Source organism: Polistes dominula, unplaced genomic scaffold (assembly GCF_049000335.1).
Source record: "Polistes dominula isolate Pdom_NZ unplaced genomic scaffold, Pdom_raw_medaka contig_12, whole genome shotgun sequence".
NCBI classification, from domain to species: Eukaryota; Metazoa; Arthropoda; class Insecta; order Hymenoptera; family Vespidae; genus Polistes; species Polistes dominula.
In genome coordinates this window covers 2,064,015-2,091,461 of record NW_028301116.1, presented here as the reverse complement: position 1 = coordinate 2,091,461, position 27,447 = coordinate 2,064,015, and the positions used below count along the sequence as shown (strand labels likewise).

Sequence of the window (27,447 nt, the reverse complement as noted above, 5' to 3'; positions counted from 1 at the left end):
TTTTTTTTTATTGAAATATTTGATTTTACACAAAACTTATCAAGGCATGGTCAAATTTATACTGTAAGTTTGTTAGAAATATAATTAAGATATAAAATAATATATTATTCGTTTGTTACTTAAAAAAATATATAACATAGTATTATTGTTACTACTCCAATTGGAATTAAATTTTATTCTATATTAAGTTTTTACTTCTGCTTACGTATAGTTTTCGATAGGTTTAGTACTTAAATATTTCGATGGAATTTGTATTAATTAATATTATATAATATTATAATTATATTATTATATAATTTAATTTATATATATATATAATATTAATCGTATTAATTAATATTATAATTAATAATATATTATATAATAAAATTTAAAATATTATATATATATAATAATTATTATAATATAAAAATATTATAATTAATATTATATAATATTAATATATATTTTTTTATATTATTTTATATATTTTAACGTAAATATTAAGAAGAAAATTTTCAAATTTTTGTTAATTAAACAAACGATATTAAATAAATACCAGATCAACAAGATACTATAAATACCTATATATATTATTTCGTAAGAAATAACAGATATGGTTTCAAAAATGAACAGAAAGAAAAAAAAACAGAATACAAATAAGAAGAATTATTATAAAAAAGAGAGATCCTAGTATGATCGCGGAAGATTAAAGATATATACGAATTAACCAGTTTAAACATACGTTTTTACCTACTTACTTTGTGCGTTCGATACCGAATGGTGGCACGCTAGTCACTGTCCTCTTCCACCGACTCAAATATTTACTTTCACTTAACGGCGAATGTTAAAAGAATGCTTCAAATGTAACCAGACACTCTTACGTTGGCTCTCTCAAAATATCACTTCTTCACGTTTTTTTTTCCTCTTGTCCTCCTCCTCCTCCTACTCCTCCACCTCTTCTTTCATCTTTTTTTTTTTCTAAAAGTGTCAACTCTTTTTGACCTATTCGAGATGAACGTGCATACCGTACTAATGTAACCATACCTTTCCTTATTGGATACAATAATCGAATGTGAGGAGTTTTAAAGAATGGGAAATGGAAAATATGAGGAAGATTAAAAAAGAAACGATCAGTTTGAGTAAAATTGAAACATTGAGAAATGTAAAATTTCTGAAGGATGATTAGAATAAATTGGATGCATAAATTTGTATCTTCATCAGCTAAAGTACTATGAAAAATTTCAATAGAAAATGTATTTTGATCAAATACGAAGAAGACTAATTGTAAGTACAAATAATAAGTAATAAGTATTGAAAAGATAATGATCAGTTAGTAAAAAGTTAAGAAGTCAGGAATACTAACCAAAGGATAACCAAAACTTGTTCTTATGTACATACATACAATAGTGTTTACGTCAGTTAAACTTACTATGAAACATTTAAATAAAAAATGTAGTTTGATCAAGTACGAAGAAGACTAAGTACAAATAATAAGTAATAAGTGTTGATCAGTTAGCAGAAAGTTAAGAAGTCCAGGAATACTAACCAAAGGAACTGTACAAAATTTGTTTTTATATACATACCATTGTATTTTCATCAGTTAAACACTGTGAAACATTACGATAGAAATTGTAGTTAGATCCAAGTATGAAGAAGACTATTATAAGTACAAACGATAAGAAATAAGTATTGAAAAGGTAAAGATCAGTTAGCAAAAAGTTAGAAAGTCCAGGAATACTAACCAAAGGAATCGCAAAACTTGTTTTTACATACATACGATTGTGTTTAAGCAAGTTAAACTTATTATGGACATCTAGAAGTGTCTCCAGAAACGGCAGTACACCCTCTTGTGCAAAGCGTAAGAGCTCGATTTCCGTAGCGGTCCTAGTAGAATGGGAGAATCACCGAGTTTCTCTCTTATAGATACCTACAGGAGAGTACAACACAATACAAGTACTTCGAAAAGCTCGTCTTCTCTATCTAACTCTCTCTCTCTCTCTCTCTCTCTTTATTTCTCTTTCTCTCTTGATCTCTGACCTACGAAGAAGAGAAATCGAGAGAGAGAGAGAGAGAGAGAAAGAGAGAGAAGCACAAGCAGCCAACCAGCTAACCAGCCAACCAACGAACCAACCAGCCAGCCAGCCAGCCAAGCAACGAATCAACCAAACCCCGTCATCCCCCGCGGTCGAAGGCACTGGCCCGAGAAATTCAATTACTGCTGAACTTCTCGACTGAAGTCTTGGTTCGGTTCGTACTTTACTGTAAGCATTCTGTTTCGGAGATCGAGTGAAAGACATCTTACGCGCCGTCTCGTCCTAGTGTAGAAAACGTGTATACGTCTTTATAAGTAAATGTATATATATATATATATGTGTGTGTATGTGTATACTTCGTTCGCAAGCCTTAAGCGTCTGCGTGCCCTTATATAAATTGAAATGCGATATATATCGCGCGTAGTCTACTCTTCCTTTCCTTTTCCTTTTCCTTTCCTTTCCTTTTCTCAACTCACCCTATCATCCACCACCACCACCACTACCTCCATCAACAGTCGGAGAATAAGCAAAGGGAAAAGAAAGGAGATACGAGGAAGCAGAAGAAGAAGAAGAAGAAGAAGAAGAAGAAGAAGAAGAAGGAGGAGAGTTAGGGGTAGAGGGTGTAGGGGTGGGGAGGGGAGTGGAGGGGAGGGGGAGAAGTACCACCACGCGATCTCCTCCTACGCTCTTGAGAAGAGCCCTGAGAAAGTGTTCGTACCTTTTAAAACGCGATATTGCGAAAGCAAGGCTAACGGAAACCACCGAGGGCCGCGAAAGAATCTGCCGTTGTCAGAGTCTTTTCTCTTCACCTTCATCTCCTCCTCCCCCTCTTCATCCCACACCCCTAGTTCTAGTCTTCTTCCTTTTCTTTCTTTCTTCCCTTTTACTCTTACTTCTATTTCTACTTTTCTTTCTTACCCTTCCCTCCCAACCCCTCGATGAAATTCTTCCTTCCTTCCTTTCTTTCTCCCTTTCTTTCTCCCTTTCTTACCTTTCCCTTCCTCTCTTTTACCCTTGTTTCTTTCTTAGTTAAAACATGCCGCGAGATAAAGTTTCAAAGAAAGATAGAGATATATTCGTGATAGTACTTTTCATTGAGATCTTCGATCAAGTAGCAATGATCGATGAAGGGGGAGTTAAATTCATGGGGATTTTTGTTAAATGAATTGTTTTTTTTTTATATATAAACTTTTAGGTATAGTTATTTTAATTATAATTATATTCAAACTTATTTATCGAGAATGCAAAAGTAAAACAATTGTACCGTTTTTGTCAAAATTAGTTAATTGGTAATTAATGAATATTTAGTTAATAGTAAGTTAATACCCTTGAAAGACCATTAATTAATTGACGTTTTTAACGAGTGTTTTATAATTCCCATAACTCGTATTTTATTTTATATAAAGTGATTTTTTTTCTTTTTTAATATTATAGCTATCTATCTTCTTTTTTTGGTTTCGTTCATAATAAATTTTGTTTAGAACTCTTATTTTTAATATTCTTTTCTCGTTTGATCAAAATTTTTTTTAAATTTTCTACTTGCATTACATAATTTTTATTGTTTTTGTTTTGCTTTTATGCAAAGTGTTAATAAATTAGTTATAGATTTATTTATCAATTAAATTTGGATTTATAGTTTTAGATCAATCAAAGATAGAAAATAAATTTTTTTTAAATAGATATCAGATTAAATATTGTTGAGTTGTTCAGAATTTGAATATTACATATATATACCCCGTTTTTTTCGTTGTTATCCTTTTCTCATTCTTACCGGCACACGTCTCACAATGCCAAAATGAGAATGGAACGCTAGAACGAATGGTGAAAGAAGGAAGAAGAAGGAAAAAAAATAAAAAAGATATCCGATGGTAATCGCACTCCGGGTGATTGTGGAGTGTACAAGAAAGAGGTCCACAGTGACAAAGAAAATTATGACCGAACATTTTCTTTCTGAGAACTTTAGTCTCTTTCTCTTTCTCTTTCTCTTTTTCTATTTTTCTTTTTTGTTTTTGTTCTTGAAGAACACGATATTTTCTTACAAAGATTATTCGTCTCAATTACACCGCATTTATTCCTAATTAATCCTTTGAATGCTGAATACTTTTACCTAAAATGTTTTGTAGGAACGGAATAGTTTATTATTAATCAGATTCTAATAATAAAATATATATTTAATAATTAAAGTTTTTCTTTCTATGGAATATAATTTAATTAATTAATATAAAAATTACATTTTTTTCTTTTACATTAATTTAACAAACACGTAGATACGTCAAACGACCACAATAGTAATTTTTACTAAACACATATATACGTCCACAAAACACTCAAAGGGTTAATTCAATATAATACTAATTTGTAGTATTAATTTTTTATTTTGTTTTGTTACTGATCAAATTGAATAAAATTAAAAAAATAATACAATTTTCAAATATTTGTGATATCATTCATTAAATATTATTATTTGTGTAAAATATTTTCTAGCTAATTTTCTATACAAATGTCTCATAAAAACAAATACTCTAATTTTTTATAATATTATATAAATTTAAATATAAAAAAAAATACACCAAAAACAATCTTAAAATACGATCGACTAAATTATTAACCAAATTAAATGATAAATCATAAAACAAACCTATTATAAAATAAAATATAATAAACTCGAAATTAAATAAAAACCATCCAACAAAGGAATGTTGACAAATTATTTTATAATAATAATTAGCAACAATTGATATTAAACATTAATGTATTAATAAAAAAAATTGTCCAATCAATCAAATAAACGTTCCTATCATTTGCATTAAAATTTTTACCCCACGACCAATTTTACCCCGTCCATTTTGAAAACCGTGACCGTACAAAAAGTCGCATTATAACTGGCATTCGTTTAAATCGAATCAAATGTACACCAGCATCACCCTGAGAAAGTAATTGAAGCGCGTTGCCCACGAGGGGTAGTAATAGTAGTAGTAGTAGTAGTAGGGTAAGTTGGATTTAAACGGCACGCGTCCTGCCATCTTCGCGGGGGCCAATCGTAAGGCTTCCTTCCTCCCAGAAAATACAGGAACTGGACGGTTAATTTGTACAGATTGGGTTGGTTTCCCCTTCGTCGATGAAAACACCGTTACGATTCAATGGCAAACACACAACTAACTTCCTTCCAATTAAAGGGACCATCCTCTTTCGATCATTACTTCATTTTTTTTTGTATACTCAGAGAAGAAAGGGCTATCGAAAGATTTTTATCGCCATCCAATAATATTTTTCTTTTTATTTCCAATTAATGTTGTTAACACCTTTGATAAACGTATTTACTTTTAAATGATGATCGATATTTTTTCTTTTTTTTTCTTTCCTTTTTTTATAATTCTAAGATTAGTAGTAATATATATATTTTAACGTGGAATAGTGTGCATATTTTAATAAATAAAATAATGATTTATTTTTTTTAGAAAGTTCTTATTACATTGGTGAGATATTTTTTTTTGTAGGTAGAGTTAAAATTTTTTTCTAAAATTTTTTATATTACATTTATATTTATATATTTTGTGTATTTTATATTTATATTTATATTTATATTTTTTATATTTATTCAGATACAAATGAATAATATATATATATCAATTTTTACCCCAACCAACTTCACCCCTTAATTTAATATATATGTATAAAAATATTATTATAGACGGATTATATTTAATAGAATTAAACGTGAATCTTAAAGATTCTTTCATTGAAAGTTTGCAAATAAAAATTGCAGTTTATTTGTATATAAATATGTATATAAGTAACTAATTATTAACACGTTACCCCAACGTGAATTCTCTAGGGGGACACTTCAGATTTACATGCTAATAGACTTTTAACGTGGTAGTATCGATTGATAGCGAAAATGAGAAAAGGGGTTGCCGACGAGCTTTTCGAGTGTTTCTTTCGAAATGAAAACAAAAAAAAACAAAAAAAAATAGAGGAAAAATAAATATGGAAATCCATGGTTCGAACGAGGTATTGAAAAAAATTTTTTTTGACAAATTCATTAAAAAAAAAAATATAAACAATACACAGTCGTGATACCCGATGAGAAAAAAAAAGACAGTTTAGCTTTAACGGACCATTTTGTCGAAGTTTCGTGAAGGAAAAAAAAGGATCGATGAGCAACAAAAAGAGAAGAAGAAGAAGAAGAAGAAGAAGAAGAAGAAGAAGAAGAAAGAAAGAAAGAAAAAAAAAAGAAAAAAAATAAATTGAATTTGCGCGAGCGCGCGTGTGATGCCAACGAGCGAATGTGAATTGAAAGGAGGGTTAAAGGGGAAACCGAATAAAGGAAGTGGGCTATAGTTAAACGACGATGACGTATTCTTTTGGAACACACTATTGCGTGACGTTAATAAAGATGTCCTTGTGTGTTTACCGCGTAGAATGAAGAAATTCAGACAAGTGTTTTAGAAATATATATTTCGGTTTACCCAAAGAAAGAAAACTGTCATTCTTTTCTATTAAATGCCTTTCATACAAAGGTTCACAAAAAAATTATGATTATGATGATTATAACTATGATTATGATTATGACGACAACATTTTTACATTCGTAAATGTTCTATTAATAAAATTACAAATTAAATTAATCGTAAATTGTATCACGAATTAAACAAACTCAACTAACTCCAATAATTACTGAGGTAAGATAAATGAGCTCATTGGTCGCTTAAGTGCATAATTTTAGAACCATTAACACAAATATTTCAGAATTCTAATAACAGAGAGAGAGAGAGAGAGAGAGAGAGAGAGAGAGAGAGAGAGAAAGAGAGATAAATAACTTTCCTAAAACAAAACAAAAAAAATAAAAAAAACCATACAATATAACCAAGACTCCAAAATCAACCTATAACAAATTAATCACCTAAAAATAAATTAGTAAATTAAAATAAGTGAACAACAGATGACAGGTTAAGTTAGATCTTTGAAAACTTAACCTTGACACTGAAAAGCTAAAGAAATAAATACCATACTTAGAAATGTCTTATCTTCATTAGCATAAAATTACTACTACTACTATTACTACTACCAATAAGTACCAGTTACTATAGTAAGTTGAGAATGTCAAGCAATTAAGTTATTAATGTAAAAAAGAACTGCGATAAGAGCAGCAATGAACAAGCGTAGCTGATTTGGAACACAGTGAAATAAAATCAACAACAGCAACAACAGCAACAGCAGCAGCAACCAAAGTCCTGGCACGCGACCGTGCAAGTATACGCATGCGTTTTAAGGCTCGCACGCTTTAGTCTTGGAATATAAGTGCCCCATTAGGAACGTGCGTATATATGCATAAGTAGACCAAGTGGCTAGGGCCATAATGTTAAGTAAATAATGGCCAAACTCGTGGCCTCTTATTATACCACTCAAAGCAAAAGTCGCACTCGTTAGTGACGGCGTTTAATTCTTTCTTTCTCTCTCTCTCTCTCTCTCTCTTTCTTTCTTTATTTTTTTTTCCTTCTCTTTTTCTCTTTCTTTCTTGCAATATACCTCTACATCTACCTCAACCGTTCCTTTATCGAATTCCTTCCAACCTGGAGCTCATTCTCACCCTTCCTCGAGTGCGCACACGCGAGCCTACGCACCTAAGTGACAACTAAGAAAACGAGTGAGAGTATATATATATATATATATATATATATATATATATATATATATATTACCCCCTTTCACCTTTCATAAGTATACCTATGTTGTTATTTTTACTTTTCCTAATTACTTTCGTTAAAAAATTTATATGACATTTTTAATGGTATTATTTAAAATAATTAATTTGGATATTTTTAACTAGTAGGTGTTACATATGTATACGTAAGTATGATGGTAATATACATTGAGTGTTGAATATTAATAGTTTTTTTATCACAAATAGTATCTTTAATTATATTTTATTATTAATTTAAAATAGTTGTTATTATTTATTATTATTACTTAATTTTATTATGTAAAATAATTTTTATTATTAAGTTAAAACAGGATTTGTGAATTGAATGAAATGTAACCTCTTAATATGATATTTAACCTCTAAATTGTTATTTAGAAGTTAGTTTTTTAAATGTAATCGATATATTAGTGCTTCCAATTTTAATATTAAATCAATACACATATAATACTTTTGTATTATAATTCCAAATATAAATTCCAAAACCCCTTTTTAAATATGTATTATCAATGATATAGATACTAAATAAAAAATATTCAACATACTAAGAAAAATAATAAGAAGAAGAACATCGATATCGATTAAAATAATAAAACGATCTAAATTTAAAAAAATGGGTTCGTTATAAATGATGAATTAAAGAAAAAAAAAAGCAAGCATGTCCTTCTAGGTCGTTCGTTGGTCGTCATACAAAATATTCCGTCAATTTAAAAGTACCCATTCGACGAGGATCTTTGAAAGACTTGTCGATGCCACGAGTCTCGTCGTTCTTTTTATTTCAAAAAAAAAAAAAAGAAAAGAAAAGCTCGGGAAAACGATCTGATGTAAGCCTCTACTAACCCCGTAGTAGGTTGTACGCGAGACCCGTCGGGTACACTTATGTGTAATGACTCACAATTGGTACTCCGTTCAGGCGTATAGCTAACCTACAAGCAAATTTACATGGCTGCTACGATATGAGAGTTCGTAGACTCTTAACAAGTAATTGCTTCTAATTCTAACAGAATAGAAAATCCCATAATAATATTCTCCACATTGCACTTTATTATTTACACAATATCGAATAGATGAAAGATTGCACTAACGTTCAATAGTATACGTTTAAATATACGAATATGCTAATAGAAAGCACATAAGATGGTATTGTCCAAATGATTGAAACATTTTTCTATGTTCACATTGTATTAAAACAAAAATAAATAAGAAACAATTCGAAATTGTTCCAGTCATGAAAAATAAATAAAAATCTTACCGTCTGATACCATCTGATAAAAAGAAAACTAACCTCAAATATTTCTGTTCTTACCTATGTAAAAGAAGGAAAAAAAATGACTGAAAAGAAATCAAAGATCAAATGGAAAAAATTGGTACTCACCACCAACTATCATGTCGGGTTTTTCTTGCTTAGGTTGTCTGTAATCGTCTTGAATCGATCTTTTACGTTGTATCATACCACATTCTGGTTGTGTCAATTGCGTTTGAATATGTGCCGCTGCAGCAGCTGCAGCTGCAGCCGCGGCCGCTGCTGGGATAGCCAAACCCGTCGGATTCGTTACGTGTACCGGATGCGGTGATGGACTATCGGTTGGTGTCGTTGCCGTGGCAGATCCTGATAATACCGGTGTACCAGTGCAACTACCGGTATTGTATTGTAATTGTAATCCAAGTTCACGTGCTTCACTCTCTTCTTGAGCCTGTTGTCTTCTTAACGCTACCTAATTAAACAAAATTATATATTTTTATTTGTCTAGAACTCAATTTGTTGCATCATTGTATATTGATAATGAAATTTTGGTTATTTTGCAGTATTTGTTTGATTTGGAAAGTAATTTTTATTAGAATGATTTTCATTCTCTATAGAAAGAAAATTTATGAAAGTTTTAGTGTGATGTATTTGATGTTTAAGAATAATATTAAAATTTTATTTTTGGTATTTATTATATTGCTATTAATATTTGAAACTATATAGTCAATTTTGTAATAAGAAATCATATATAATATAACTATAGGATACTTTGTTATAAAATGTGTATTACAAATAATTAAAAACTATTTAGTTAACGCAATAAAATGGAATATATAAAATAATATTATACTTGAAAAAATATAAAAAGCAAGGTTATGTCGTATGTAACTCTGAAAAAAATTGAAATAATTGAATTATGATACAGCGCTATCTATCGAAAACTTAGAATACCTAGAAATTTAGATAACCTCTAAATAATAAATCTTTAAATTAGTAATAAACAATACAAATTAATCGCGACAAAAACTATCCTATATTCTAAGTTGGAAAAAATCATACAAAATAAAACAAATTTTATTAATCTAAAATAGATTCAGTAGTTTTAAAGTCCATAATGAAACCAACAATATGACACTAAATTTTTATATATAAAAATATATATATATATATATATATATATATATATATATATATATATATATATATATATGTATATATATTTATATATTTCAATTAAAATATTATATCTGTTATAAACAATTATATTTTTAATAGACATTTCATTTACATAATAATAATTTTTCATTATACAAACTACAATAAATCAAATAATATTTTAATTACACATTTATTAAGTCATAGATAAAATGATAAATGATTTATCATGAATTTTCAATTAGATATTAAATTTTACGAGGAATCTATATAGAAAGTTATATATATATATATATATATCGATATGGTTACAATCATGTTTTAGAAATAAGGAAGATGAAAGGGTATAGGGTAAGCAATTTAGAAGTCAATAAACGAGGACGTGCCTCGTGTGCAAAGATGAATTGGGGGCTTTTTCATGGGAGGCCGCAAAGTCTCTGTCAAGGGATCACGTCTCCTCTAGTCCTATGGTGGTGATGGTGTACGACCCTTCCGGCAATATTACGAGCCCTTTTCAAAGAATAGATACATGCACCCGCACTGGTGTTAATTGTACCGAGTAGAGATACCTCATCTCCGGAAGGTAGATTGGTATGCTGGAATGCTGCACGTTTCAAGGACGATCTCTTTCATTCACTTTTTCTTTTCTTTTTTTCTTTTTCTCTTTCTTTTTAATTGTCTCTTTTTTGTTAGGGTAACACTCCCTCGAAAATAATCCCATCATATTGGTGAGAGGTACTATCAAGAGATACTACACTTAAATCTCTTGTAAAAGAGATGTGGGGGGTTTCCTCCGGTTTTGCTAAACTTCTTTCATTTATCCCTACCCCTTTCTTCATTTTCTCTCTTAACTCACGTTATTAATTAGATTATTAATTATTGTAATAAATTTAACGCGTTATCTTGGTATTTGAAGGGTTCTAATCTTTTTTTTATATTTTTTTTTGGTCAAATAATTATTACGGTAGATGATAGAAGAAAAAATATGTTAAGTTAGTTTTAATTGTATTTGAGATAGTAATAATAATTATTTATTATATATTTATAATTAAATATGAAATATATTACCAAATAAAAATAATTGTCATCAATTTTGATATAAAATTTATACATTTTACAAAAAGATTTTAATAATATTGTTAATACAGTATTTAGATAGAAAATAAAATGGTGAACCGAATACCATTACATTCCTATTATGTAAAACCAATTACAATTGCAATTGAAACAAAAATAAATGAAGATAGTATTCCATTGCAAATCTAACCTTTAAAGTAAAACAAAAACCTCGACTAAATAATTTTTTTTAAGGAAACAAAGAGAATAGGAGTGTTTTCCAAAATGGCGTGACACGAAGAAACTTTTTCTTTTACAAAAAAGAACAGAATATTTAATACAATAGAAAAAAAAAACACATAATACCCATGACACGTTAAGAACAAAACTTCGATGATCTTTTAAAAAATAGTCGAATAAAAATCGATGACTCTTACCATTCACTTCTTACAATTCAAACTACGATCTAAAACGAAATCAAAAGGTGGATTTGGTTTACCGCACACCAACCATGCACTCTCCCTGGGTTTCGAACAATTTTCGCGTCTCTAAAGACGTTTCAAAAACCTTCTTTTCTCTTTTGTATTAAAACAGCTCGAGAACAATGGATACCAGGAAACGAGAGCTGAAGAAACATAAGAGAAGAATTGACGGAAAAGAGAAAGAGAGAAAAAGGGATGGTCAAAAAGAGGGAGGAGTGAACATTGTTAGAAGGAGACTAAAATGGGGTGACTATTGGGCCCGCTTGCTGGGACTATTGCTTTTCTACGATTGTCCTGCGTTTAAAACTTTTTAACTCGACGTACATATATATATTACTATCCCCCTAAATAAAGAAAAAAATGATGAAAGAAAAAAGAAAGAAAAAAGACATATGTTCCTTATTCATACATATATACGTATATATATATATATAGTAGACACATTTTTTTAGAGCAACACCGATGAATGATCGCTTTTGTATTCGATTTACATCTAACTATGGCGCCACGGGGGGTGAATGGGGTGGGTTTTCATTAAATATCAACGATTTGAAAAAAAGAAGTTTATACTTAGGCTTGATATAAATTTCACCTATTGAACGATCTACATAGTATATGTATATGTGTGTGTATGTGTATGTAGAAATTTTACATACGTCAATGAACGACGAACGCATTAAAACTCGAAACGGAATAGCAAAACGATTTGGAAACTCCGTACAAATTGAACAGACCACGGTTGCTTTTGAAAGGAACGCGGCTTGCTGCTGCTGCTGCTGCTGCTACTACCTGGGTTTGGGTTTTTAACAGCAGCGAGAGAAAAAACGAGAGAGAGAGAGAGAGAGAGAGAGAGAGAGAGAGAGAGAGAGAGGAAAACACGCACACGAAAACAAAAACGAATAGTAGAGAAAAAAAGGGTAAAAAAAAATAGAAAAAAAAGAACGCCCGCGCGGAAGCAACGATTAAAAGTGGATCATTCATCGCGTTGGCCGCCCACTTTCGCGGCAACGAGTTTTTATTTTCATCCATTGGCTGAAAATGCCGGCAAATTGGTGCGCGCTCGCGAAAGAGCGAGGAGAATGAAACGAGAGTGTGAGAGAGAGTGAGAGAGAGAGAGAGAGAGAAGAGAGAAAATTTGCGCGGACGCGCACCGTCGGCCAGAAAAATGAAAGTCGATAGAAATGCAATTTACTCTTTCTCTCTATCATACACGCACACACTCACATATATCGCGTACGCATACAAACCATACACATTTGCCGATTGAATCCATTGGAATTGAAATTTTTAGCGTTTTCTCGATCAAACTCGAGGATTTTTGCAAAAGCGGAACATAAGTACTATTTTTCATTTCTTTTCTTTCCATTTTTTTTCCTATACCCCTCACCTCTCTCTTCTAACCTTTCTTTCTCTCTCTTTCTCATGCCATTTTTCTTGTTAATGATTATTTTTCTTTTGAAGATGAATAATCTCGTTCGGTGTGTTGTACGATTGCAAGAAATGGTTTAATGGTTTTTAAGAGAAACATGATCTATAGGATATTGTTGGAATGAAATAAAAGAATGATTTTAAAAAAAAACGATAATGAATAAGTATGACGAATGAAAAATGTGGGTCGTTTTAACAATCAATCGTACGAATATTTTCGAATAAGTGCATTTTTCTTTACAATTTCGAATTATGCGGCCAAGTGCACACCGTCGGACAGGGGTTACGTACGGTGATTGGTTATTTTTTATATTTCATGCTATTTCTTTAAAAAATAAAAATACAAAATGTCAGTAAAAAATCTCAGTATCTATATATATATATATATACTGTATATATAGAGTAGAGCTATAGTATATATAGAGTATATATATCAATTATTTAAAGATTTAAATAAATAACATTATTAAATAAAATACCATTAATACAGATGTGTTATTCAAAATGCATACAATCATCCCCGTCGCGTAAATTTGTACCCCCACTGGACCCAAAAAAAAGTCCAATTTGATTCTAATCGATGAAACTTTTCTTGTATAAAGGAAAAATAAGAGACCAACAAAAAAACTATAAAAAAAAAATAAGAAAAAAGACTACAAATAGAAGAAAGAAGTGTTGGATGCAGCAATGTGGCATGGACCAGACCGCAATAGAAGAGGAATGTTCACTTTGATACGCGACCGGTATAGTAGAAGAGTTAGAAGAAGAAAGAGAATAAGCGAGTGTATGAGAGTGTGTGTGATAGTATGAGAGAGAAAAAAGATGATGAAATGTTAGTAGAAATCAAAAAATAGAAATAGAAATAGAAAGAGAGAGAGAAAGAATCACGTCTTAAAACGTGAGGAACTTTCTGCTACTGGTTTCCGGGGGAAAACGAAGATTCACGCCTACCCGTGAAACGTTTCAACCCTCTCCCCCTCCCCTTCTCCTCATTTTTGAAGCAACCCCCTGTCGACGCTCCTACCACTTTGCGCATCGCCGACGTAGTAGTCGATGGCGCAATTATTCTTCGAGTATCGAGCATCGGGTGACGCCGATCGATGGCATCGGTAACGGTGCATAAAACGAACGGTTCGTACTGAAACGTCGTCTATGGGGAGAGGGGAGGGGGAGATGGGGATTCCCTGATATTACTTCAAAGATAAAAATTCACACGCAATAACGATTCAATCTACCAACACCCACACACCCCACCTACTCACCTACCCCCGTCATGTCTCTTCATTTCTTTCAGTTTGTTTTATTGTTTTAATTTCTTTTCTTTTTTTTTTTATTGTTCACATTTTCATTTTATATTTTTTTTTGTGAACTAGATTTCATAATAAATTTATATTTATATTATTAAATATTTTTAATATTCAAGTATTATCAAGTACGATTGATTACAATGTAATTTTATCATTGATTTAGTTATTTTGATTGTTTTTATTTGTTTTTGATTGACTTTTTAAAATGTGTTCTAACATTTTTTGATGATTCGCATCATCATTTAACCAATCATTCCTATACTCTAATGTTAATTTAAATTATTCACTTATTTGTGACTTTTTTTTTAAACTTCATTGTAATATTAATCGTCCAAATAAAAAATAAATAAAAAAATAGTTTTACAGTTGCATTGTCAATAGTTACAAGTTTGACATTATATGTTTCTAATCTCTTTTATCTTTTTTCTTTTCATTTTTTTTGTTGAAAGATCGAAAAGCAAAACTATCTTTTAGATGATATATCTGTCATCCCACGATACTTTAAAATCACTTCCTTCTCTACATTGTGATCGGTGTAAATTTCCAAAGATTTTTTATAGAAATCCAAGATTTCGTATAGAGTTTGATGAAAAATGTTGAGAGTAGATTTTTATCGTATTCGTTTGACCACTATTTGGACTACTGTGTAATTGGTTTCTCTTCAGTGTCATTGGGGTGAATTTCCAATGATTTCTTATAGAATATAAGTCCGATGAAAAATGTTAAAGAGTAGATGTTTATCGTATTCGTTTGACTACTATTTGGACTACTATGTAATAACGTTTGAAACATGATAGAGGGTGGGATTCTTCGATCGTATTCTAAAGTAGAATTTTTTTCAATACAATAAAAGATCTAAAAAAAACATTTATTTGTGTCAGATAAACTGTAATACTAATCTGACAAATGATGACTTTAGATAAATATCAAACTATAATATTTATGTACACAATTTCAAAGTAGTTTGACAATGAAATAAATATTAAATCTAAACAAATTACTAATAATCACATTTGAATAATAAAATTGATTTGTTGAATCTCATCGATTATATCAATTTAAAATTCGACAATTTGTTAATGATATAATAAATAATGAAACAAACTATGAGATCAGGTAAATATTAAACTATAATATTTATACACACAATTTTAAAATAGTTTGACACTGAAATAAATATTAAATTTAAAAAATTATTAATAATCACATTGGGGGGAATAATACGATTTGTTCAACCTGATCGATTATGTCAATTTAAAATTGGACAATTGGACAATTTGTTAATGATATAATATAAACTCCTACTATATTATACAACTCGGAAATCATTTAAGTAACTTAAAGCAAAACGTAATGTATACGTACCGTTTAACCCCCATAGACAAAGTGCACACATGCGTTAAATAAGAGGGAGAGAAAGAGAGCGAAGGGTTACACACGAACCATAGTAGGGAAAAAAGAGAGAAAAAAAGAAAAAAAGAAAAGACAGGGGTCATATATCTATTACAAACCAAAACTAGGTCCTTACAAGCTCGATATATATATGTATATATTTATATATATATATATATATATATATATATATATCTATCGTACATCAAAATATGAGAACGGTACGTTCAGAGATGAATATATAAGAAAAAAAATGAAAGAATAGAAATATGAATATAAATAATATACGACGATTGTCAAAAGCGACTATGTAAATGAATTCTTATGAGTGACATAATATATTCTATGAATAAAATTCAAAAAAAGAAATATATATATAAGATTTGCTCGTATGATCACTAAACATGTCAAACAAATAAATACGTTTAACATCTAACTGAAGATGTTTCAAAACTACTAAAACTATTCTTGTTTCTAACATCGTTTTAACTGAACCTGTTTTTTTATTTTTTATGTCTAATTTATATCCAAGAAAAAAATTTATTATCACAAAAATTTCACATCGTGTGTTACCTAAAACAAATAAACGAAAAAATTCACGATTTTTTCTAAACAAATAATATTTTAATTAAAGACACATCGTACTGTTAAAAAATATTACAATGTTGCATAAGAAAGAAATACAAATTTTAAGATCACTTTATTAAAATTATATTATTAAGACAAACTATATATGAAAATGATTAGTTATTTGGATACTAGATGATCATTTTTACGTACATAAAAGAAATATCACAATGTCGCATAAAATAAAAATACAAATTTTAGGATAATTTTATTAAAATTATATTATATTAAGACAAATCATATAAAAATGATTAGTTATTTGGGTACCAGATGATCATTTTTACGTACATAAAAGAAATATCACAATGTTGCATAAGATAAAAATACAAATTTTAAGATAATTTTATCAAAATTATATTATATTAAGACAAATCATATAAAAATGATTAGTTATTTGGGTACCAGATGTTCGTTTTTACATACAGAAAAGAAAATATCATAATTAAATTTCATATTTTTCTTGTTCTCTTTTGTTGTACCCTACATTAAATCTCAGCAGAGCAAATTACATCCGATCCTAAAGGCTCTAGGTCTTATTGGTCCTAGGTGAGGGTGAAACAGATACAATGAAGTGTTGCGAGGAAAGGATATTAAGGTTTCAAATGAAACGGATCATGGCTGCTGAGAATAAGCCTATCACCTAATGTAAGTATACGGTGTCACAAGTAGGTCAATAAACGTTGCACGAGAGAACCACCCTACTCTCTTTCTCTCTCTCTCTCTCTTTCTTTCAAGGACGTATAGTATTACGATCCTGTAACGTTACGCTAGGCGGTGTGCCAAACTTTGCTGGAAATTTTACCCACCGTTTTCACCCCATGATCATCTTTGTAACGTTTGAATAATGCTAAGAAGTTATTGAGTGTCAAATAATTCAAGAATACAATAATAGGGACGGATCCTTCTAAATATTTGATATATTTTTTTGTCTGTATTTTTTCTTTTCATCACAATAATAGGGTGAAATGCTAGATCTGTACAATTTTCAATAGAATTTAACAATTGTACGAATATTACGATAGAATAATATTATATGTGTAATATATATATATTTTAGAAAATAATTATATGTAAAATTATATAATTATATATAAATAAAAATAATATATAAATTAAAAATATATATAACATTTTATATAGTATAAAATTAAGCTATATATTATATATAAAATTGTATATTAAATAAAATTAGGGTATATCATAAATAACATTTAAATTATATATAACAAAAAAGCTATATTCATGTTTTATAAAATAATAATACCAAAATTTAAATAAAAGTTAGATGAAAGGATTGATAAATAAAAAATGGTACTTAAAACACATTAGACGATGACAGAAGAATAAATATAATTGAAACAAAACGTCTTTCGAAAGAGTATGCAATGGTGGGCCACCTGAAAATTCGTGAAATCACCCTTACGTAGATACACCTACTACTACCTTGTAGGAAAGTTTAAAAGGGTATCCGACGCAAAGCTTACATTATGGTATGCCGATATTTCATACTCGGTTGACTACGTAAGGGCCAAGGGAGAGCCCGGTAGAGTCTTTATACACGGCAGAGAAGTGGAAAATGCACGCTCGACGGTGCAGTAACACCGAACACTGTTTTATTAATTACTTTGCAAATGTAAAGAGAGAAAGAGAGAGAGAGAGAGGAAGAGAGACGTAAACAAAAGATCAGGCAAAATAAAATGCGAAGCCCTACGATACACGCTTCGTTACGTAATAAGCTTTTCTTATTTTTTGTTTATTTGTATTTTTATTTGTAGTTTTTGTTTTCTATTTCTTTTACTTTATTTATACTCCGTCCTTCTTCCTTGATTACTCTTATTAAAATTTGTTTGTTTGTTTTTTTTTTTTAACGAAAGGAAGATGATACAGGACGATAACTGTGTTGTCATTTTTAGTGCAACCAAAATGTTATCTCACTTTTTAAATATTACAAATAAATTCGAATTTTATCTGGACTTTTTAAAAATAAAATAAATATTAATAAATTTTATATTAAATAATATTTATATTATTTTATATTTATATATAAAATAATTTTATTATTAAAAATATTATATATTATATAATTATTAAAAATAAAATAGATGGAATATAAATTGATCTATTAGAATATTTAAAGATATGTAATTTGAAATTATTTTTTATTTTCTTCAAAGACTAATAAGATGAAAAGAAAAATAAAACTCACAACTTTTTTAACGAGATATTCTACCAGATATTTTATATAAAAGAATAATCAGTTCTTCGAAGTTTTATCTTTGCAGAGGGAGGAGGAGAAAAAAAGTTTGTAAGATCAGTTACATTTGATTCAGTGACTTTGTATACTATGATAAAAAAAGAAAAAAAAAGGAAGAACAACTTGGCTACCCTCCAAGTGCTGCTGTTGCTGCTACTGCTATTACCACCCCCTCGAGCATTCGCGTATCTATAAAGCGGAACGTTAGGGACTTTTTTTTTGATACGGTAACATCTTCCGAACGTTTTCATGAGCCCTTTTTTTTATTTCGTACATTTAGAGCACCCAACACGAAATTATGATAAATCGTTCTTATTTATTTGTCCGAATATTTAAACGCGAAAAATAAGATGGAAGCAGAAAAAGAAAAATAAATGACACTGCTAAATATTGTCTAAAAATTATGATGAAAGCTCACGTTAATTTTTAAACTTATATTAGTTAGTTAAAAAAAGCACATTTTCACTGATAAACAGTGCGCACAAATTACGTTTGTAAAATGATCTATTCGATCTTAAACAAATTAAACGTTGAAGCATTGAAAATTGAGTTAACTCGTTAGAAGAATAAGAAGAAGATAAATGACATAAACGTAATCTCACCTGAGCTGCCATAACGCGTTGTCTTTCAGCGATAAGGGTACATTTCGCACACACGCAGTCTCTCCATCGGCAATAACGTTTGTGTCCCTTAAGGGCGGAAACGACTCCGTGATTACGACATCTAGCACATTTCGGTGTCCTCTGATATCTTTCGGCACTGGCTCGTAGAAAAAATGCTGCCGGTAATACGTGATGCTGTTGTTGATGATGTTGTTGTTGCTGATGTTGCATCAATTGACCGACATCGACGCCGAGTCCGACACCTCGCGGCAACGACATCCTTCAAAACCGAACTCTTCTTAATATAATCTTCTTTATTAAAATATTCCTTTTCAATTAGTATCTTCGGTAAGCATTGAACAACGAAATCCTAGAACTCCAATCTCTCTCTCTCTCTCTCTTCCTCTCTTTTTCCTTTTTCACTGTATTTTCCTGTTATCCATGAGCGATCAAAGGTCACCCGACGGCAACGCGACACTTCGTTTGACCACACGATTATACAAATAAAAACGATGACAGATGTATATATATTTATGCATATACATATATATAAATATATACATATATATAGATATGTATATGTATGTATATATATGTATGTATATATGTATATATATATATATGTATATAGATATATATGTATATATCTATCGCGTACTTGGATCCAACTCGGTGAAGAAATGAAAGTGACTACGATAAAGATAACTATGAAGCCAAGGAGGGTTCGCGCACACTTTTCGAAAATGTCTCGGAAGTAATCGGAGAGAGAGAAAGGAAAGGACCCGCGCGTTCGAGTGTCGGGGAGCAAAATGCGGGATCGGCGGGTCACCTCGTTCTGTCTCTCTCTTTCTCTATCTCTGTCTCCCGGTACCTACTCCCTCTCTCTCTCTTTCTCCCTTACACTCAGAATCTCAACTCTACTCGCGCTCCGCCACTGTCAACAATTGCAGCATCTCTCGGCTGAGTCGATTCAGGTATCGTGCGCCGGCAGAGGGAGGGGGTGAAAGAGAAAGGGAGAGAGGATGAGGGAGTAGAGGGTGGAAGAGGAGGAAGAGGGTGTTGAAACTGGTATTGCTATTCGGAGGGTAAGCTAGTGATAGTCCGATGGTATGGTAGTGTCGACGGTGACCGCGTAGAAAGTGGAATCTTTCGAGTGGGAGAGAGGGAAATGAAAGAGGGACAGGGACAGGGTGGGGTGTCAGGGGTTGGGTAGATAGATAGAGAGAGAAAAACAGTACCTAGAATGATGTGAGAGGGTGAGAGGGAGGAAGGGAGGTAGAACGCAACGAGAGAGCCACCCCGATAGAATTTATCGGTATGGGATAGGGCCGAGAAACCGCCAGCCCCCGTCCGCCAGCCCCTCCGACAACCTCTCCGACAACCCCTCTACGCAGGAGAGAGGCGCGCGAAATAAAACACTGTACCACAGTATTCCACCCCGAGCTCTCAGCCAAACAGAGGGACGCTTGCCGGGGACGCCACGCCCGTGGTAAGCTCCTATTGGTTATCCTAGTGGTTCCCCGGAGATGTTAAGAGTTTATATCTGGCAGAGTTAAAAGGGGACATACCTAGCCGCGTACCCACCTTCGCGACCCCACTCAGTTTCTCCCTCTCTATCTAACTCACTTTATAGGTGAATACGTGTGTAAGCATTTCTCTCTGTATAATATAACATCATCAATGTGAGTATTATATTTGTTAGAGTGAAAGAAAGACAGATATATATAGAAAGAGAAAGAGAGAGAAAACATGCGTACCACTACCACCATCATTATACTACTGGCAACGTCTTTCTTTCTATTTCTTTCTTTTTTTAACTCTCTCTCTCTCTCTGTTTCTCTCTCTTCACCACCCCCGGAACGATGCAACGAACCAACACATTACTCTTTTATTTAAAACCCGTTTTAATGTAAAACACACAATGCGGACCGATGCTCAGACGTTTCTGTATGCTCCGCCTTTTGTTTCGGCCAACTGTTTTTAACTATACACGCCTCCGTCGTTCCTTCCAACCTCCACCACCTCAACCTCATCATCCTCCACCTACTCTCTCACTCTCTTTCTTCTTTTCTTTCTTTATTTCTTTATTTCTTTCTCGACGTTACTAGTTCCTCTCTCACCCTCACCACCTTGCCTCACTTACCAACGTTGCACCCCGTCGGTAGCAGCACACTACCACCACCACCACCACCATAATCGTAGTCCTCGTCCTCGTCGCCGACGTTCATCGTCGTCGTTGTATTGGACGAACGTATATTTTTTTATTTCTTTTCTTTTCTTTTCTCAGAACGTATTATAAATGTTCACCTATAAACAACCACCGACACACTAGCATAAGCGCCGTCATCCTAGCCGAGGACGAGAACGAGGACGAGAACGATGAGGACGACGTCGACGTGCCTTTGAATCATACTTCAGAAGAGGAGATTTTTCAATGGTCGCTAACCCCCCATTGTCGTTACCAATGACGAACGATTTTATAGTGATCTAATGTACAGATGTTATTTACCCGTAATAAGAATGAAATAAAAGCATTGTACGCATTATGATCCCGTATCTTTGCTTACCTATGTCCTTTTTACCTGAACCACCACTATTCACCCTCTCGATTACTTACACACATATACATACATATATGTTTTATATTTTCGTATATGTAAGTATGTATGTTTTCTCTCTCTCTCTTTCTAAACGCGGCCAACCACGAACGGCTACCGTTCACTGAGCAAGGATTCACATGAGAGGCTCGTGGCTTTACGAGAATCAGATTATTTTTGAATTTAATAGGCGTGAGGGAGATCCAAACCGGAAAACCAATATGCGTTATGTACATATATACATATATACCTATATGTACTAGAATAGTAATCTACTACTCATCATGGTTCTTTTCTATCTTCTAACTTTGAGAAAGCAGAAAAGGGTAGCATGTTTGCCGTATAGATGTTACGGAATGATAATTTATTATTCGCTTCGTGAAACGAGATAAGGATCAAAGGGTTGACCGCGAAAAAAGAAGAGGCGTTACGGAAGGCTCATCGTCGAGAATTATAATAATGGCGGCGTTGAAAAAGGTAAGGGAAACGCTTCGATGACTTTCAAAAGGGGGAAAAGAAAACTTTTCATCCCCGAAACGAGGCTAGGAAAGAAAGCTTTTCTCCTTTTTCTTTTTTTCCTTCGTTAATAAGAAAAGATGCTTTTGAGAATGTTTGCTTATCTCTATCGATACAAAAAAACTTACTGGCTTTGTGCAATTATTTTTCTTTATTTTCTTCTTTTTATTCTTTATTTCATTTAAAAGTGATGTTTAACTTTATATAATAGTGTATAAATACTTTGATGTCACACGTATATAGGATATTTCTGTATAGGTTATGTGTTTTGAAAAAAGTTAAAAAAATAGCAGAAACGAAATTATTTAATTAAATATAAAAGTTTTTTTTTTACAAATTTACTAATTACTCGATGTAATCTTAGTAAATACCTTAACAAAGTATTATTTTATTTAATAGGCCATATTTCGATGAACGATTTTTAGATAGCAACGATTTTATCGGTAATTACATTTCATCGATATCAAAAAATATTGATTTGCTAGATAAATATTAAGATTTTTTCTCAAAAAAATTATTTTCTCAATTAGGGTATTGTCTTGAGTTCTGAAAAACAACTTGACTGTATTTTTATGCACAAAACTATTGAAATAAGGGTGCATTTTGGTGCCCATTTAAAGAAGCAACGTGTTTTAATGTTTAAAATACAAAAAAAAAAAAAAAAAGAAAAGTAAATGAGTCATTAACCCCATCAATTTTACAAATGATAACACTGTTACAAAAAAAACTATCAAACGTTTTCTCACCTTTTTCTATCCACCCTCTTTTCTGTACCTTCTTAAGGGAATGAAACGAGAAATTACGGTAAGCATATAGGTGTGCCATCTATAGATACGATTATGAAGCTTTCACGTAAGCGTCATTTGAATCCTTTGAAAATGCATTATGCAAATACGAACTTCGTACTGTAAGAGAAATAAAAAAAAAGACAAAAAAACAGGCAACAAAATTTTCTACACTTTTAAAATAACAATAAAGTTTTGCGATAAATGAAAAACATTCAACTAAAATTTATTATAATTAATTAATAATATCTATTCAAATTTAATGTTCCATAAATTATAAAAGATACCTAAAGAAATAAATAAAATACAAATACACATTAAAAAAAATAGAATAAAAATAAAGAATTTCATAAAATCAAATTTTATCTTTGTTTATACAAATTATCTTCATCTTAAATATTTTATAATAAAATTTAATTTTTTTACGTAAATTTGTTTCATAACCTATACTATACAATACATACATATTACATATACATATATACAGGACAGACACATAAATACACATACAACAAAAACACATATACCAATCCTACGTATCATTCGCTGCTCTTCCGCTGGCGATGCAGCTGCAGTGTCATCGGGATTCACCGTTGCAGTGAAATATCGTATGACTTTTTGACGTGCTTTTAACAGATTGAATTGAAAATGGCTCTCTGGCTCCGACATATTTGCGGGCATATCCATATCCCGGGAACGACTGTACGAACAGGCAGCCGACGAGGGAGATGACATCCGTATATATATATATATATATATATATATATATATATATATATATTTTAGAAGTATGTGTGCATGCATGCGTACATAAACGTGTGTGTACATGTATATATATATATATATATGGTATATGTATATACATACTGATACATATATGTAGATCGTATGTATATGTATATATATGAATACATAGAAACACACATAGAAAGTTCTTTCTCTCTTCTTTTTATATTTACACATTCGCTGATTCCGCACATTGCAAGCTACGACGACGACGACGAGGAAGAGTAGTGGAACTGGACAGGTCCATCGAATTGGCATCCGTAGAAGGGTGGAAAAATAATGTCCTGGCTTATTTTTTTAAAGTTCCGAGGTTAAAGCTCAGGGAACGTACTAGAGTGAGAGAACCAAGCTTGCGAACCTGTCTCTTTTTCTCTCTTTCTATCTTTCTCGGAAGGGGAAAAAAGTGATAGATATCTAGACATATATATATAGATAAATGTGTGAATATATATATATATATATATATATATATATATATATAGATATGTCGATATTACGATGCCCAGTAAGCATAGACCAAAACCTAAATCCGAGTGAAACGCGCTAAAAGCTGAAAGCTCGGCTGGACCTAGGTTATATATCTTCAGCAACCCTTCAAACACAGATGAACTAACTAAAGCCACGCGGATCCTATCCTATCCTATCGTTCAATCTTCTATCTTTCTCTACATCACTACTTTTTTTTCTATTTCTTTTTTGTTACCCCCACCAATCACCCTCAACCCTACCACCCCCTTTCTACCTAAATCTCTTTTATACGATCACCAAAAGTCACGTGCATCGAATTGTCCATCGTCCCAATGATGTTTCAATATCACCCTTTGTTTGAAAAAGGGTATGTAACACACACATACATACACATACATACACATACATACATGTGAGAGTGATAAGATTTTTATACACTCCTACGTCAGAATAATTCTGAGAATTTAGGGTTTTTTTTGTGTCCACGCCAAAAACAGATATATTTTTTTCTCACCCCCATTTTCATGGCTACGCCTTTCCTCGATTTTTCGATATTTTCATTCCTTCCTTTCCTCCTTTCGTCCTTTCGAACGTATAGCATATTAATTTATTAGACAGTTTTGTAAAAGTTTTGTAAAAGTCTTTTTCATGATTGATCGCGATATGAATTTGACGTTACGGATGAAATTACTTTTGATAAATAATATTATATTTTATATATTAATTATTATTTTGATTAATAATATTATATTTATTATATTAATATAATAGTTATTTATTATTTTGATAAATAATAATTTAAATTTAACAATAGTTGTGTTTCAAAATTACTGCTGTTTTAAATATCAATTATTAATTTATTGTATAAATTTAATATATAAATAACAAAATATTTACACATTTAACGATATATATTATAATATAGAGTTGTTTTATTATATATTTCTGTAAATATATTATAAATAAATTTTAATTTAGTTTTCAACTTGATCAGACATCGTACTACTAGTGTCATTTCTGGATATCGTACTGCTAGAGTCATTTCTCGATTAATTACTAAAACTAATTTTGTGAAATATTTCTTTCTATCTATTGATGATAAATAATAATATCCTTAGTTCTCATTTGAAACAGCAGATGGAACTGGTAACGCATTCAACTAAACAGCATGATTTTTAAGTCTTCGAATTTTTGTAAAGTCATCAAAATGTTTTCGTAAGTTTAAAACATTAAATTAAAGGAATTCATGAATTATTTGTTTTTTTATTAATATTATAAACTGATTGAAAAAGTAAAGTAAATATTATAAAAATTAACATTTAATATTTTTACGAAATTGTAAAAATCGTGCAATTTATTTACATTAAAATACATTAGAATGTTTTAGATTGAACTAATTTTCCAATATTAAAATTATTGATGTAAACTGGAAAATAATAAAATGCAAGGTAATAAAAGTAGAAAGTTCTGAGTCCAAACTATGGAGGTCAGTAAAAGAATGAGTACAGTAAAAGACAAAAAGTTACTTCTGAATGAATGAGAAACCTCTACATTTCTTAGAATTTCAAAATCGTTTCAAATATAAAAGTCTAAATATATGCAAAATAATATTTTATAAAGAAACGAATTACGTTAGGCTAAATTTAGATTGTGAATTGTGTCAGTGCTACAAGGTTAATTATAATAAAATTAATTTACAAAAATTACAAAGTAAGAACACATTTTTGCTTAAATTAAAAAAAGTATTTATTTATTAATTAAGACACTTGATAAAAAGAAAATATATTTAATTGAAATATACATATATATATATAATCTGAAAAATTTGGTAAAAAGTTTAAGAAATAGAAAAGAAAGATTTTTAATCCTTTTTTCTAAGTTTTTGAGAAGAACATTCCATTGATTCCATCCATAATCGTAGATCATCTTGTAATTCGGGTAAACGAATTTCCGGTTGAAATTTTTGTAGAAGCTCGTTAATTGGCATTTTCATGCCAATTGTTGTTTGCTTGGAAAGAATGACAGCATGAATAAAATTATTTCGTAGATTTATAAATTTATGTTCGAAATAGAATGATTTGTCGTCCCAATAAATCAACTGCAATGAAATAATATCATTTTATTTTTTAACAGATATTTCATCTATTTATTTTACTAAGTTTTTCAAAGCTTTTTATTTGAATAAAACAAAAAATTGTTAATTTATACCTTAGTAGTGACTTTGTACATCATGAAAAAAGGAATTGGTCTTCGATATCTCGCATTAGATCCACCGAGAACTGCTGTTGCACCCATTTTTCTCATAGCAGAAAACAATTCGGTTTGCATTAGATAATGGAAACGTGAAAAATCTATTTCACGTAAATATCTTGAATTACTCATATTTGATAATATGGCATCCAAATCTTGAGGGATACACATACCTGGTATTAAAAATAAATAAATTTTAAATCATTTCTGTACTTTATCTATAATTAAATACATTAATTAATCGTATTTATCTTAAAAGTATATTTTTAGGATATAAAAGTACTTTTAAATTGTCTCGAAAATAAAATATAAAAATATTTTACAATAAAAAATAAATTAATGAACTTCATGCTTTATTATAATAAATCATGACTTTGTAGAAAATTTGAATGATCATCGAATAATAATTTTGAAGTTGGGAACAATTAAAAAACAAAAAATTGCAATTTTTTAATAAACGCTTACCATAGATCGTAGTTTCGTCCATTATTTTAGACTTTTTTTGAAATAATTTAGTCGTAGATAACGTAAATATTAATCTGAGAAAATAATTAATGTCTAACAAAAAATACAAAATAGGAATAAGAACCAATAAACAACAGCCCAACATTTCTCTATTATTTTATCGAAATATTTGAAAAGAAAAAGAAAAAGAAAAAGAAAAACACACACACACAGAAAATCAAAAAAGTAAGGTTAACTTCTTTAGAGAGATGGAAGGAAGAATATGAAAGTATTTTCTTCGTCGAACATCGGTTGAAGTACTGTTGAGTTTCTGAG

The 27,447-nt window shown here is 30.7% G+C and overlaps 2 protein-coding genes and 1 long non-coding RNA gene across 4 annotated transcripts in view; 1 reads left to right on the top strand and 2 right to left on the bottom strand.

The window, feature by feature from the left end:
- The window catches only part of dmrt99B (doublesex-Mab related 99B), a 45,941-nt gene extending 25,719 nt beyond the window's left edge, over positions 1-20,222 (bottom strand). Inside the window, exons 1-3 of one of the 2 annotated variants that reach the window (XM_015329149.2) lie at positions 19,924-20,222; positions 19,266-19,742; positions 9,092-9,431 (exon numbers count right to left, since the gene is read on the bottom strand). In XM_015329149.2, coding sequence (XP_015184635.1) covers positions 9,092-9,431; positions 19,266-19,544 — 619 coding nt within the window. In that variant the 5' untranslated portion in view covers positions 19,545-19,742; positions 19,924-20,222. Of the gene's footprint in view, positions 1-9,091; positions 9,432-19,265 lie in introns of both variants that reach the window. The other variant, XM_015329150.2, reaches the window with a different exon arrangement.
- Positions 20,223-20,446: 224 nt separating this feature from the next.
- Positions 20,447-21,811, top strand: LOC149031053 (uncharacterized). The gene is made up of 2 exons (XR_016178110.1): positions 20,447-20,754; positions 21,553-21,811. It is a non-coding gene; the product is annotated as an uncharacterized LOC149031053 (long non-coding RNA).
- A 4,376-nt stretch (positions 21,812-26,187) lies between these two features.
- Positions 26,188-27,447, bottom strand: LOC107070712 (protein THEM6). The gene is made up of 3 exons (XM_015329151.2): positions 27,133-27,447; positions 26,626-26,840; positions 26,188-26,515 (listed from the first exon to the last, which is right to left on the bottom strand). Exons 1-3 carry the CDS (start codon positions 27,275-27,277, stop codon positions 26,279-26,281), a joined length of 597 nt encoding a protein of 198 aa, XP_015184637.1. The 5' UTR covers positions 27,278-27,447; the 3' UTR covers positions 26,188-26,278.